At 40.6% G+C, this 15,912-nt stretch overlaps 1 protein-coding gene across 1 annotated transcript; it reads right to left on the bottom strand.

The window, feature by feature from the left end:
* Window positions 1–2,210: 2,210 nt before the first annotated feature.
* On the bottom strand, window positions 2,211–15,646 carry SLC33A1 (solute carrier family 33 member 1). The gene is made up of 7 exons (XM_053459616.1): window positions 15,516–15,646; window positions 11,534–12,301; window positions 10,615–10,805; window positions 7,059–7,243; window positions 5,828–5,945; window positions 5,339–5,554; window positions 2,211–3,312 (listed from the first exon to the last, which is right to left on the bottom strand). The coding sequence occupies exons 2-7, from the start codon at window positions 12,255–12,257 to the stop codon at window positions 3,139–3,141; spliced, it is 1,608 nt and encodes a 535-aa protein (XP_053315591.1). The 5' UTR covers window positions 12,258–12,301; window positions 15,516–15,646; the 3' UTR covers window positions 2,211–3,138.
* Window positions 15,647–15,912: the final 266 nt, after the last annotated feature.

Here is a 15,912-nt window from a genome sequence, read left to right as displayed (position 1 = left end):
TTCCTGGCAGCTCCTGCTCTAGTGCATAAACCTCTTTGTGTTCTGCTTCCCATTGAATGGCAATTATTATTTCCCCGATTGTTAAATGCAAGAACATTTAAACGGTTCATTCCATGTAAAATTACAGCTAATAGGTACAAAATCAATAAAAAATAACGTTTTTGAAATATAAAGAACAAACAGATCGCATTTTTTTTAAAACGTATGTTTAATATTCATTTTTAACCACAAGAACAAAAGTTTGTCCCTGTAAATTTACAGAATTTTAAGAAAATAAATCATGTCGCTAATGATTTGTTTGTACAAAATGTTTCATTTGATAAAGATTCTTTCAAACACATAACACATTGTTCGGTTCACAAGATAATTTGCATCTTAGAAATCGATAAAAGGTTACAAAAAAAGGACAAAACTGCTCGAGTTAAATTGCCTTTTGGAGCACCTGGTCCCGGCCCGTAATTATCTGAACAAAATATCTGTAGAAAATTCTACCTAAAATAAGAAAAACAATGCAGGACTATGAAAGGAGTCTGGAAATGTTAACGAAGTTGCTACTTTTGTGCAGAATCACTACACAAAGCTCTTAACAGTTTCTTGTGGGGAAAAAAAAATACAAATAAAATAAATAAATGACGATAAGGCTGATGTGCTATTTACAGGACCCTTACTATAAAAAGTAATATTTTTAATAATACCTTATATTTTTCTTTTACAGTTATATTAAGCTTGGCGCAACGCTGAGCGCCATTTTTGCTTTTATAGATTTATGGCCCAATTACGCAGAAGCCAGGCCGGATGGTAGTTGGCTAATAATTCCTTAAGAGCTACTGTTGCTTAGCCCTGGTCAGGCAGCATTTCAATGGTTTGTAACACGTGCAATCAGTGAAATAACATTAAGACTCGAGGCACGAGAATTACAGGAAACTACCCAAATCAACTGTTCACCGTTCTGTGCTGAAAGGGTTTACTCAGGCCTCGTATAGTCTTCAAGTGTTTGGTTTATTTATTGATATTTCATTGTTCTAAAGCCATTATTTTAGAACTTCCACTCAAATCACTCTTGCTTTCCGCCAATTTATTTGACGGACTCCAGTGTTACTCAGCAGATCTGGCGCTTTCCCGGATTCCCGTACATTTTCCAGTTTTACACAGTAAATAAATGCAATATTATTTACATATTACAATATTTAACGCCTAGTTATTTATTGATTCATATATCACCCTCATATTCTGCAGTGCAGCCATCTTATTTCCCTCTTCTTGGGATCTGCATGGTTATTGCTCCCCCAATTGTTAACTTGCGGATTGTTGTTGGGTTGGGGGGGGTTAAATTGCGGCTAGGAATGAGGGTACTTTCTACAACACAGAGTTCCCCATTCACTAAAGAGAGACTTGTACTGCCATCTCCCCGTCTTCACTATACATTAGAACAGTTAATCCCCATGCAGATCCTGACAAAATGAGGGTAAAATGGTCGCTACCATATACACTTTGGGGGGTGTTCTAATACATACATACATACATACATATACATGTCATTAAAACCATTACAATGTTTCTTTTAATGTAAAGAGCTGTAAAACAACTGATCCATTTTGAAATGCCAATGCTCTTTTTAAAAGACTCATACATATCATTTAAATATTATATATATTTATATGTATGTATGTAATATAAAATCTACATGATACATCATATTGCTTGCAAAATAAAGCCGCAGGGCTTGGGCTGACCATCTGGAAAACAGGGCCGGTGCCCAATGGTGTGGGTCCTTTGCCTGTGCTGCTCGCGAGTAAGATGCCACCCCACAAGTGTAACAGTGTATCGTGTGTCGGCACATATAGAGCCGGCAGCCACTCAACCCTACTAGAGATTACGGGGGGGTCTATACCATAAAGAGGGAATTTGCACAGAAGTGAAAATTCTGGACCGAAACCTCAGGAATCACTTGGCAGAAACTGAAAATGACCCCCCCAGACTTCTGCAGGGCCCTGCTGCTTCCCTCTGTGTTGCTGTACAAACAACTTCTCCTCTCACCCCCAGGGGAAGAAGGAACGTAGCAGAGTCATGTGACATGACTCCGCTGGGTTCCTGCTTCTCCTGGACAGTACAAGAGACGCTGCTTGCACACTGTGTAACCAACGCACAGGTAAGCAGCCTGGCCCACGTGGGCGCTTATTTTCGGCCGTTTTTTTTTTTTAATTTCAGCATTTTGCCGATAGTGCCCTTTTCGGCCACCGATACATCGGTGCATCCCTAGTTATCAAGGGCAAACCCCAGCGACTTTCCTTTGCAAGAAGGCATAGGTAACATGGGAGATTTCTTTAAACTCTTTTTTAATCGTTTAATTATGGAATTATGAGGGCTGGCTCAGCATTTATTTTCAGTACAACGGGGGTTTCTTCTTCATAATGCACATTGATATCAGGGTGTGAAAATGTTTAACTCTCCTGCAATCTCCCTTGTGGCGAACAGACCTCAATGATGCAACATACTACCGGAAATAGCTGATAAAGATACAGACCGAGGTATTATTTCCAATAGCAATACTATGATATAAAACAGTATCGATCCCTATGCTGCTTCATTTGGACTTCTAAAACCACACAACTTCAGCTCAAAACAAGAAGACCTGAAAATTAGTTTTGAGTTTCAGATGCAGAATCAGTTGTGTTTTGATTTTGCGGATCAGTTTTATCAGCCGCATACTTTCCAGCTTCCTATATGTCTGCTTCTAGAAGGCTTTTACATTTAATAAACAGTTGTGTCACGTTCAGAAAAATACAGTAAGTGACCATAACACTACGAACAAAGACTGGCTGTGTATTGATGGGACATTTATATTACCAAATCAACCAGTTATTGCTTGATATAAAAAGAAAAATAAATTAGAATCTTATGTACCGTTTGGCATTTTGTCCAGATGTAGAAAGGTTTGAAAGTGAAAACTCTTTTTCACTTAACATACATTTAGATATAGAAACGACTAAGAATCCATAAACAGACGATGGGATCGTCCTTTTTTGCTGTGTAGAACTTGGAATGCATCCCCTTTTCTGCCAACTACATTACTTCGTGTTTGACAGTCTTCTGTAAAAAAAAAAAATGGATACCTGGAATCGTCTTTAAAAACGTTTCCTAAAAATGAATTCTTCGTCGACATTTCCAAGCAGACTGTCTTTCGTCTTGGAGGTTCTTGAATTTCGGGCCAAAGAAAAACCACCAAGAGAATCCAATGACAACACATATTATAGACTCCACGAAGTAGCCATCTAATGAAGTCACGCACGTTCCCCCGGATTTCACACACAGCTGAAACAAAACAATACAATCAGAGAATATGATGTCATAAAGGAATCTATGAATGCGTGTTGACTCACTAAGAAAGTGGAATTAATTGAGTTAAAGATACTATAAGGTTTGGTATCAAACAACATTATGTTCCTTATGTGCACTGGAATGGTCTCTGGGCAACTAAATAGAGTACTATGGAGAATATGGACAGGTAGCCCTGCAGTGTAAATCTCAGGTAGTATATGAAGAACATTATAACAAAACCCAAAAGTTTAAACCCAAATTGTAAGTTTCCAATTAAAATGTATAGCTACTTGCACCAAAGAAATAAAGTTTGCATACAATGGGGTGAATGACATTAGTGCAGACATTATTTTATGTGTAGTGTTATTGCTTATTTATACGTAATAGCCAACAACAATTTCTCAGTTACAAGAAGACATCTTATCTCCAAAATTAGCTCCACCCGAGTTACAGATAACACAGTCCTGTAGCCTTGCAGTTTTACACACATATACCGTACTGGCTCGAATATAGGCCGCACTTTTTTCCCCCACTTTAAGTTTTTAAAGTGGGGGTGCGGCCTATATTCGGGCTCTAGCGCCCGACGCCCGGGACATGCAGTCCCGGGTGCCGGGCAGGCAGCGGGGTTAAGATACAGATCCCCCGCAGCGGTATCCTTCTCCCCGATACGCTCAGACAGCCTCCCCTGCCAGCACTTCCCACGGGGGGGGGGGGTGCCGGCACGGGAGGTTATCTAAGCGTTTTACCTCTGCCCACCCCCGACTTACCGGAGCAGACTCCCGGGTGTCTTGCGGGGCCGGCGGGAGACATTTACGCAATACGCGTATGCAACTTCCGGTACCGGAAGTACATGCGCGTATTGCGTAAATGTCCCTCGCCGGCCCCGCAAGACACCCGGGAGTCTGCTCCGGTAAGTCGAGGAGGGGGGGGCAGAGGAGGACAGCGGCAGCGTATCGCGGGGAGGGAGGACAGCGGCAGCGTATCGCGGGGAGGGAGGACAGCGGCAGCGGATCTCGGGGAGGGAGGGCAGCGGATCTCGGGGAGGGAGGACAGCGGCAGCGGATCTCGGGGAGGGAGGACAGCGGCAGCGTATCGCGGGGAGGGAGGACAGCGGCAGCGTATCGCGGGGAGGGAGGACAGCGGCAGCGTATCTCGGGGAGGGAGGACAGTGGCAGCATATCTCGGGGAGGGAGGACAGTGGCAGCATATCTCGGGGGGGGGGACAGAGTGGCAGCATGTTTTTTTTGGTGCTTTTTTTAAAGAAAAAAAACTTTTTCTTTAAAAAAGCACCAAACTTTTAGGGTGCGGCCTATATACGGGGGCGGCCTATATCCGAGCCAATACGGTATATATATATATATATATATATATATATATATATATATATATATATATATATATATATATATATATATATATATATATATATATATATATATATATATATATATATATATATATATATATATATATATATATAGGGGGGGGTGAGCGAGAGAAAGAAAATATTAATCTTTCAAGTTATCATATATTAGGGTAAAAGACCACAAAATATCCAATTTCTAATTAAAAATCCATAGTCAAGTAGATTACAGGATCTGTTAGTCTATAAGAGCCTTCAGATGGGTATTTAGATACAGATGTTTCAAGGTCTAAACTTGAGACAGCTAAAATTGTAGGGTTAGGAATGGTCACATAATGGTTTCATTGTAGTCTCAGTGGCCAACTTCTCTTATGGTTTGGTAATAGTTGCTCTAGTAGTTGCTATTTTGATTTTTTTTTATCTCATCATTTACTAGGAATAAATGGTAGAATTATGGTAAAATTAATGACCCATTGGCGCAGTAGAGAAACAGGTTGGTGCCAGCATACACAATGGATAGGGTTTAGACTCATTATTTATTAATTAAATGTATTGCTGCGGGTATCAGCTAGATAGTTATACTAATAAACAGCTAAGGATCCATATCAACATTTTAAAGTGTGACTTGCTACAATGCAGCTTGGTAACGCAGCTCACCTCTGCAGCGTCTCCGCTGGCGCAGCTCTGTTCTTCGGCTCCAATGCATGATTTCGTTGTCAGATGATCGACGCACCACAGGGCCAGCGTAGCAGGCCAGTTTCCTCCCAAATTGGACACCGTGTTTAACAGGGTCATGTATGTCCCTCCAATAAGAGGATCACTCACTTTGGCATTGAAAGCCATGATAGCCACAAACATACTATATAAAGTAATCTGGAAGACAAATTGGAAGAATAAATATTTGAGCACAAAACTACATGGCAGCATTTCATCATTACCTATGCTAAACGCTAAAACATTATTGCTTCTTTGGTATTTTCTATTTTAGAAAAAAGTCTGGGCTATTATACCAAATGACACACATAACAATGGAAATATCTCATTGGTTTGATTACATTTTAATTGAATTGCTATTCTTCTAGATGCATTTTATAAAATGTTAATAAATGTGAAAAGTAAATAAAACGGGAATGTGTGGATAGTTACCTGGTGTAAGGCATAGCTCAGCAGCAGGACCAAGTAATAATAGAGGGGAAACCCCCCTTCATGGCTTACTCTCGGGGTCCACCACACCACCAATGCAAACTCAAGGCCCATAAGTAACCTGGAAAGAGAAGAGGAATTATTGGAAGCTTTCATACATACTTTACTTACTGCTTTGCCACAGAACTGCTCAGAGATCCCATCTAAAGATACAGACCTCAAACCGGATATCATTATTTGGAGAAAGACAATTCATGCATCGTAAATCATCGAAGAAATGTAACAGTTTGCATGTTTCAGAGGTCCTCAGATTCATGATCATCATATAATGAATAGAAGAGTACTAACAATAGGATAAACCGTTGCTGGTCCACCACTAAATCAAAATTACCATCCAAATAAGTATACCTCTCAAATCAGCCATTATTAAAAAGGTACACAGGTCAGCATGGGTATTACTGCAGACAGCAATTCTCTCTGCTTCACTTGCATATTTAAAGCATCTTGTGATGAAACGTGCTGACAAAACATAAAATTGTTCCTTCTAGTATGTGACGCAAACAGACCTTGGTACACATGTCATTTTATTCTTTAAAGGTTTAATCACAAAGTCCCAGGAACTTTTCAGAAGCCTGTCTGTTCTCTATGGTAGCTTTTGAGAATAAAATGGTATGTACAAAAATATGTGGACACCTGACCATCACACCCATATGAACTTGTTGGACATAACATTCCAGAACCATAGGCATTGATATGGAGTTGCCCCCTTTCCATTGCAGCCAAAAGCTATCCACGACATTTTGGAGTATGTATTCGGGAATTTGTGCCAGTTTGGCCAAAAGTTGTTGGACGAGAAGGCCTGACTCTCAATTGGTGTTCCAATTCATACCAAAGGTGTTCAGTAGGGTTAAGGTTCTCCATGGGCCATTCAAGTTCCTTCATAACAAATGTATCAAACCATGTCTTTATGGGCCTTGCTTTGTGTAGAGGGGTCATGGATTAGGAAAGAACCTTGCCCAAACTGGTGCCGCAAAGTTGGAAGCATACAATTGTTTGAAATGCCTTTGCATACTGTAGCATTAACATTACCGTTCACTGGAACACAGCTCCATATCATTATCCCTCCTCCACCAAACCTTACAGTATGTTATTTTCATAATATATTGAGTCGAAATGTTTAATACCGGTTAGGTCTGTGTATTTGTCATTTATACCAACGTCTGGGTGTACTAACCTGATAGGCATGGCTTTGTAGAAGACATTCAGTGGCTTGGGCCCAGCAGTGTATTTGCTGATTATCAGAGGCAGTAATATTTGTAGCGGGACCATTGGGACAGCCAACAGTGCCAAGTGCTCCTTCGGAACCCCCCTTTCCACCAGTTTGAGCCCTGTAACTGCATCTGCTGCAGAGAAACCGATCTGTAGAAGACAAATTGAAGAGCTAAAATAACTGAAAATGCCCTATTAGAATTAAAGGAGAATGCGGTCTGTAGCTTTGCAAGGAGATGTTAGTCACTTCTGCACCACACAGGAGCAGAACTTGTGCAGAATGGTCGAACACTACCTCTGCCAGACAACAACATACCTAAAAGGACAAAACCTCACAGAATACAGTCCTATGCCACATTTTTTTGAAAACAAATGCTAACTAATATTTTGGTAACATTTCACTGTACATTTTTAATATGCCACAGAAGAAGAAAGCTGGACACCACCAACAGATCGAAAGATGTAACAAGATGGATACTCATTTGAGAAAGGAGCGTAATGATGTGGCACATAAATACAGTCCTTCACCAGGGTGCATAAAGTCAGCCGATAGTACTTTCTCTCTAAAGAGAAAGAGGACAAAATCTAAATATAGGAAGGGTGCTTCCAAAGTTTTCAAGGGACTTTCAAAGTTTTCAAGGGACCTTCCTGTGCTCCTTAGCCCTGGGTCCTTCTGGTAGATCTCTGACGTCAGAAAACTCACTCTAAGTGCTATATGTGCTTTGATATACTCCAGAGCAAATAAACTTAATATAACACAATTGACATTTGAATGCCATGGCAGTAGGAATTCTAATTCCTATCTTCTTATATCACATAAGTCTAGTTTTTCCTTGCCAAATAATAGTTGACACACACATACTCTCAAAGTGTCCTGTTTGCTAACTAAACACACACCTGGGAAGAACAGACAAGTGCAAACAAACTTTAGTAAGCATACACTACCATTCAAATGTTGGGATCACTTAGAAATGTCCTTTTTGTTGTTGAAAGAAAAACAAATAAAACATGAAATAAATCAGAAATACAGTTGTTCATGTTGTAAATGACTACTGTAGCTGGAAATGGCCGATTTTTTATGGACTATCTTCATAGGTGTACAGAGGCTCTTTATCACTCCAATGGTACGTTGTGTTCGCTGATCCAAGTTTGATTAGATCATTAGAACAGGGCTCGGCAAATCTTGGGTGCCCAGGGTTTTTCAGGACAAGGGGGTAAAAACCAGGCAGGCATCCGACACTCTGTGTGTTGGCGCGGGGGCTTGACCCGGCTGGGCGCCTCACGGCACCGGCTTCACAGACCCCTGCAGGGACGCATAGGCTGCCGGATCCAGGATGGCAGAAGATAGGAAGCTATAGTGTCGGAGTGAATGTGTATGTGTGTATATGTATAGTGCTAGTGTCAGTATTTCTACTGTATTGTAGCACTAGATTCAGTGTGTATGTGCGCATAGTGTTAGAGTGGGTATTTTTATATATGTATAGTGTTAGCTTGTGCGTGTGTTAGAGTGTGTAAGAATAATGGTTAAACATACATGCTTGAGTCTTTATGGTATGAAATACCCCTTGTCGTGCAGGGGTTAACTGCAGTACTGTACAAAGTGGGGCAGCAATAAAGAAAGGTGTGTTTTGCGTTGTATTGCCCCAATTAACATCCTTTAACTACAGAGCAGGGGGTTAATTTATGAAAATAAAAACTTGATTGAAGAAGAAAAAATCTGGCTCCTAAACTTTTGGGCTGGCTTCTAGATCCAAACCATATTTGTGGACGCCTGCATTGGAAAGCCCTCTTACAAAGATGTTACAGCACAAAAAAAGTCCTTATTTTCCATGAAAACAGCTGAGTGACTCCAAACGTTTGAATGGCAGTGTGAGTATTGTTGCAGAGAAGCATTACGTGGCACTGATTCTCTTTATTATCTATTATAGTTCACAATGGTATGGCCTTCATGTGATTATTTTCTTTTAAACCAACAATATCTCTTTTCTTGAGAGGTTACAACACTCTGGGTAGATTTATTGCTGTGACATCATGTATTTGTCTGGTTTAAAGGAAGGTGGAGGGGTTGACACTGCATCAACAAGTTTAGTAAGTAACTTAATCCTCAAATGTATGACTAGTCTCAAGGATCCATTTCATAGGCCTCTGAGGCAAGAGGGGATACTTGCAAACCCTCCCCCCCTGGAAATTCACAAGGAGCAGCAGCAGGGGAGGGGGGGACAGTAGGATGTTTAGAGTAGGTTAACTAGAAATAGAGAGCAGGAAAAAATGCCTTATAGCCAGCGGAGTTCTGCAAAAAAGGTTTAATTTAATTCTGTACACCCCTTGCTATCAGAGTGGTTTGGTCTCCTCCCCTTCACTATTGCAGCTAGTCCTTCACAGGCACAGAGTCCCCGCCTGGGCAGAGACACATGCTGCAGACACAATGTCGTTTATTTCAAACATGTATTGCAGCTAGAGTTAGATAATACTCCAGCTGTTTAGACTACATTTCCCATGACTCTCAGCCAGTCTGGTATGTTGAGCATCATTGCAAAGGGAGTATGACTGAAGTGCCAAAGGTAAGCTTTTATATCACGATGGATTGGTACGGCAACTGGTGCCGAGTGCACACTCATGATTTTCAGCCATCCATTTGGTTGGCTGAGCATCATAAGAAACGTTATAACAGCACTTCAAGTGCCAAATGCTACCACAACTACTGCAACACTACCAAGTGTCCCATTTTGGTCCTAATCCTTTATGTCCCCTTTATCTCCCCTCTCTATCTACCCTCTGTTTTGTGATACATCAGAATGCATCACAGAGCTACACTACACCACACAACACTAACTTTTTTTGAAGGCAACTCCCATGATGTTGTGTATGAAAACATTGCTAGTTGATTATTATGGGAATAGTAGCTAGTAACTGTAAATTGGGCGTTGTGTTTGTGTGTGTGGGTGTTTATTAAGTCTACAGTACAAACACTAGCTTGTGGGTAGTTGTGGCTAATCTTTACCACCCCTTTACACCAGTACTGTTATCTAAAGTTCTCATGTTGTGCAGCTACATGCCGGTCCATTATCTACTACTACCATGGCCTTATAATTTTTCCTATTAATGGGTAACAAACATTTGCCTCCCACCATAAACCCCTCTCCTGAGCCAACGAGGAAGAGGTAAGAAAGTACTGAGGTGGGAGAAAAATCCTGTTGATGATCTGTATGGAATAATAATATGAAAACTTTCTACTTAGGCAATATCACAAAACAGGCATAATTTAAATGAAGCGTGTTCGAATGCCAGGGAATATGGAATACCTAAGGATGGACCTTTTTAATCAAAATGCTCTCTTCCCTGCCTCCCGAGACTTCCATCTTACCTGGATGTCAACAATGCATTACCACGGATAGAAGACAGCTAATAGCTAATCTATTACTGTTTAAAGCCTGGAATATCTATATCTAAGCATCGCTAGAAAGATAATTGGGCTAAACAATGCTTTTTATATTGGTTGCATGCTAAGATCGCGTACTCACTTTAGCAGTTAAGATCATGACGCAGAACTTGAGGACGGCTGGCATTCTCACTATGCTTAACAGGAGCCCATAGGCTTCCTTCACACTCTCCGTCTCCTCCCGGTTGGGTCGTTCACTCTGGTATTCCTTTTTCAACAGTGCCACGAAGGTAGTGGTTATAAGAAAAACTGTTCCCCAGAAGAACAAGAAATCTGAAAAAAACACATTATCTGTAATTGGAGTAGCAGTGCTATTGAGGTATAATTCATTGGCATGGTGCTTCGGTGACTAACTCTACACCACACCATTATTAAGCAAATCATTTAACTGGTAACATTGAAGAAAACTGCAGAGGGAACTGGTTAGATGGGATGGATGAATGCAACCCAAGAACCGCCTATACAATGTCTTAACAATAAGAAGCGTATGTACAGATCAAGAGAGGAGGCACATCACGTGACGTTGGCTTATAGACATCTGTGTGATTCCAATCACCGACGATGAAATATGTTGTGTTAGTATACTGAACTACAGCGTTTTGCAATTCAGTCACTTTTGGTCTCTGACACGTTGTTCATCGCTAACAGCATCATCAATTCTCACAATTGCAGCCGTCAGATTGTAACCATACATACACTGCGCTTTAAGTAGGGACATCTTAGCACACCTCTTAGAGATAAAATGTTCCAGCTAATCAAATCTTGTTATTTATAGCATATGAACATAGCCTTTTTCTGGTCATTTTAACATGACCACCGGTCTTTGGATTAGTGTCTGGTGGCCTAGTGGTTTGATAACACCTTTGACTAAACAGAAGACAGACGTGGAAATCATTTGTCATTAATGTGACTTTTTGTCAGCTTACACCTTGTGAGCAAATCATTTTTTTATATAATTTTATAAAAATAAAACATACCCAGGAAACAAGCAAATCATTTACCTTGAAGAGTAACCATTCCTGTAGGTTGTGGGGTGAATCGTAAGTATTTGTTACAGAAATCTGGTGACTCTAGAGCAAGGAACAAAACGTTGCCCATGAAGTATCCGGCTGTTTGTCCCACTGAGTTGCACGTTGAAGCATAACCCACGTTTTCCTTTGAGAGCATGGTTAAAGCCCAGCCGTCTACAGCGATGTCCTGGGTGGCAGCCAAGAATTCAAATAGAAAAAAAGTAGCAGTCAAAGCAAACATATCAGGCCCATGATCTCCTCCCAAGAGGCCATCCACTTTAACGGACAAGTACATCATAAACAATCCCAAAACGTACTGTGTGGGAACCAACCAGGATTTCCTACGGCCAAACTTTTTGATGTATAACGAGTCCACCAATGGTGCCCAGAGCAGCTTGAGACTGAACGGCCAGAATACAAAGCTGAAAATTGCTTGATCTGTATAGCTAACGTTCTTGCTCTGGAGGATTAAAGGAATGCTCCCTGCGAGTCCCAGTGGGATTCCCTGTAAAATGTATAGGAATAATAGCAACATAATATTTCCCATCTCATCCTTGTAATTTCGATGTCCTCTAGAGCCAGGCACTTCAGAGTCCTGTATCAATGCTTCCCGGTCTTCATCCATATCATCCCTACTACTGTGGCCAGTGCTGTTCATAACATGATACAGGTTATTCTGGCGACGTTGTCTGCTTTCTTTACTCGTGGCTGACATTTCAGGTGTTTTCTTTGGCTTCTTTAATGACGAAATATTGAAATCTGAAGAATAAAGCAGAGAACTTCCCTGAATGTAAACAGTTAAAACAACAAATATTTTCCAGCCAAAAAAAAGTTTAAGTATACAATGCGTGAGCTTTAAAGAGCTATTCTGGTGCAAGCCAAGTGAACGCGTGCAAACATAGTGTGGACACAAATATCAAACGCTACAAATGTAAATACTTCCTTCTTAAACCGGAGACTCTCACTGATGCACTTCTCCCAAATGCCAAAACCGAAAGGGGATGGGGCAGGGACACCAAGACAACAAGTAATACACAATAGTGCAATACATCAAATAAACGTCGATTCAATGTCCTTTCTTTGTGGATTCTTTTTTTGTATTTGTGTCCTTAAACAATGCTTGACCGGATACTTATTAAAGAAGAAGAAGAAAGAATTCTATCCAGGGCAGAGTTACATCTTGTCTCACCCGTCGGGCGCATTCTTACCCATCCTATTTCATTTATCATCCATTTATTTTACGTATTGCACTATAGTGTATCATTTATTGTTTTCAGCAGCCTGTGGAATCTTAGCGGTGAGATCTCATTTCTTATCGTATGTAAATGAAGTGAAATGATATGAGGAATAAGACGAAAGGAGAAAAGTGGTGAAGAGGGGTTGGAAGAGAATTAAAGGAAGACGGAGGGTGGTCCAAACATGACGATAATAATGAAATAATAGGTTTAACAGAAGCAAGGTATACTGAAACACCCCAACAAAAGGAATACAGCAGCAATAAACAGAGATCCAAGGTAGAGTTACGAAAAACATCAAGAGGAATTCCAACAGAGTGAAGCGGGTTGGCAAAAGAAGGAGAGAGAGTGGAAGAGAATAGTGTGGAATGAGAAGGAAAAAAATAAAACGAAGAAAAAGCATGGGATATACAGTAAGCAAACTAAAGCGTGTGAAATGGCTGTACAAACGTAGAACAAAACCACCAATTTACGCACTACTCATACCTTCATATATGCGAGAGGGACGAGAGATATCAGAATGATAACGTAGGCGCAGTTTACTATGTTACTACTATGTTACTATGTGCTTCCCGGCATTTGTACAGAATAACGAGACATTTTTACTTATGAAGTTCCAAAAAGAGTATCTGCGCTGCCGATAACACAGTATCTGCGCTGCCGATAACACAGTATCTGCGCTGCCGATAACACAGTATCTGCGCTGCCGATAACACAGTATCTGCGCTGCCGATAACACAGTATCTGCGCTGCCGATAACACAGTATCTGCGCTGCCGATAACACAGTATCTGCGCTGCCGATAACACAGATCAGAGCAATCCATGCAAGAGAAGCTCCTAAGAGACTTCCGTGCAACAAGGATGCCGCAGCCATCTACCAGCATAATCTACATATATGGCTGAGAAACTTGGGAGTCTGTAATATAAAACAATACACCTAAACACCGGGATTTGTATTCTTCCACCCAGTTCACCTCCTCTATAAAATGGTTCTATGGTAAAAACATGCAGGCTTTACAAAATTTAGGCCGTCCAACATTCACTTCCCAAGGGGAAAATAAAAAAGGAAAAATAAGGTACCCTGATGTGCTTTTATTTGCTAATAAATATTAAATAGAATAAATGTAATATCAGGCATAAAGATGAGAACATTCACTTCCCCTTTTCCTCTGTCGAGGAAGAACCTACCATTGGCTCTATAATCCAGCATACGATACGGCAGAGCCAGTCATCACAGCTGGAATGCGAAGGCCGGGGGAATTAAGCAGCAGGACGGGATATCTAATAAAAGCATTGGCTAAAATAGGAAATTACTGAATTTAATAAAAATGATGTTTCTGGGATTATTAAAAAAAAGGGTGAGAATTATGTATGCAGAATCTCTGGGTAAAAACAAGTCCCTATATAATTACACACATAATAGCAGTTTCTGGCCAAAGGGATTCCGATACTGTGCAAAGGAATGCAATGGCGGGGGGGGGGGCAGGAATATACAATTACTGCTACTGACACTGCCGGGAATTAGGAGATCACAATTATATTTTTCACTAGGCGTAAAAAAAAGGATATTAGTTATTGCCATAATACACAACAAGCAAACGCACGTTCTTGTTTAAAAATAATAAAAAATATACCAGTATATATATGTTTTTTTTTTGAAACAAGAACATGCATTTTCTATAAAAATTTCACTAAACTAACACGTATCATAGTAACGCAGAATTTGACAGCAGATAAGAGCCATTCGGCCCATCTAGTCTGCCTATTTTTCCTGATGTAAAGACTCAGACCTTAATCAGTCGTTGGTCTTGTCTTAGATTCCTGAGCCATATCCGTATCCCATGCATGTTTAAATTCCCTCATTGTATTAGCCTTAATACCTTCTGCTGGGAGGTTGTTCCATTTATCTACCACCCTTTCAGTAAAGTAAAACTTACTTACATTCCATCTAACGGTCTGACCCTCAAGTTTTAGACTATGGCCTCTTGTACCAAAGCAGACGTGATCAAATGTACTATAACATACGTTAAATATAAATCAGTTGGAAATGCTTCAGTATATAGTTAATTATAAGGACATGTGGTTTATGTAAATTCAGAGTCGCGGCCATAAACCAATTAAATTCCTTTAGTTAAGACAAGGGGGGGGGGCAAGAAGGCAGATATCCAGCTCTTATTTAACTATAACTTCCACGATCCTACGGAAGCCCGTTACCAAGACATGGTTCCACTATAACTCCCACAAGCCCTAGCCTTTAGCTGCCTGAGAATTGTGAGAGTCATAGTTCCACTACATTAAAGGTTGTAGCTTTTGTCCGGCACAGTTTTAGATTTGCATCTATTCCTTAAGCGTAACATGAGTATTTCGATTAGAGTGACGAAAACAATTATTCAATGGGTTTTTTCGGCAAAAAGTTACGTATAAAGGAATTTTCATTGAACAGAACTTTGTCGTCATGGAAATCACATACTGTGACTGGTGTTTAAAAACCTTAAATATTACTTTGGCCCGAGCAGAGCTAAAGCATGGAGAGCCCGTGGAAAACCATATACAGCTGATACCTATAGATCGCAATGGGTCTTACGCATTACATGTGGAGATTTCATAACCCCGTGTACAAAGTGCAGAGAAGTGAACAAATACAGTATCCACTAAAGGCCTTCGACTACATTACAATAAGCGATCTTTAAACAAAGCCGTACTGCTTTTACAGAGCTGCAATATTCCCCTTCCTTACCTCTTACTGACAGCTCATCACTCCTTCCATTTACCGGTCATCCTGGAAATATCGTCCGTCTTTCATTGCCTTCCGTCTACAACCTACTATCTTCCTGATTCGTGAGCCCACTGGGAATGCGGAACCAAGTTTCTTCTATTTTGTTACTGGAAGGAATCATCACGCGCACAGGACTACATCGCTGCCCAATCAAATGCCAGCCGCACACATAAAACGATCGAGTCAGCAATTCGTAGGGTCGTTCAGGGTGTTCTAAGCACCTGAGACACAATACTGAATCACAACTGTGTCTTCACAACAAGAGCCAATTAGGCAAAGCTCGTATCCGCACACGCGCCAGTGACCAGTAAAAAGCTGTTCACATCATTACAAACACTTTTTACGAATAATACCACAT

The sequence above is a fragment of the Spea bombifrons genome, chromosome 3 (genome assembly GCF_027358695.1).
Source record: "Spea bombifrons isolate aSpeBom1 chromosome 3, aSpeBom1.2.pri, whole genome shotgun sequence".
In the NCBI taxonomy this organism is placed as follows: Eukaryota; Metazoa; Chordata; class Amphibia; order Anura; family Pelobatidae; genus Spea; species Spea bombifrons.
The sequence above is the reverse complement of the archived record's forward strand: the minus strand, read 5'-3'. Positions and strand labels throughout refer to the sequence as shown.

What these genes read in the sequence shown, in the direction of transcription:
- SLC33A1 (XM_053459616.1), bottom strand. Translation starts at nt 12,257, where the DNA reads ATGTCAGCCACGAGTAAAGAAAGCAGACAACGTCGCCAGAATAACCTG. An exon ending in TCATGATCTTAACTGCTAAA is followed by an intron (nt 7,244 to 10,614) that starts GTGAGTACGCGA and finishes TGTCTTCTACAG; the next exon opens with ATCGGTTTCTCTGCAGCAGA. An exon ending in TGAGCTATGCCTTACACCAG is followed by an intron (nt 5,555 to 5,827) that starts GTAACTATCCAC and finishes TTTGTCTTCCAG; the next exon opens with ATTACTTTATATAGTATGTT.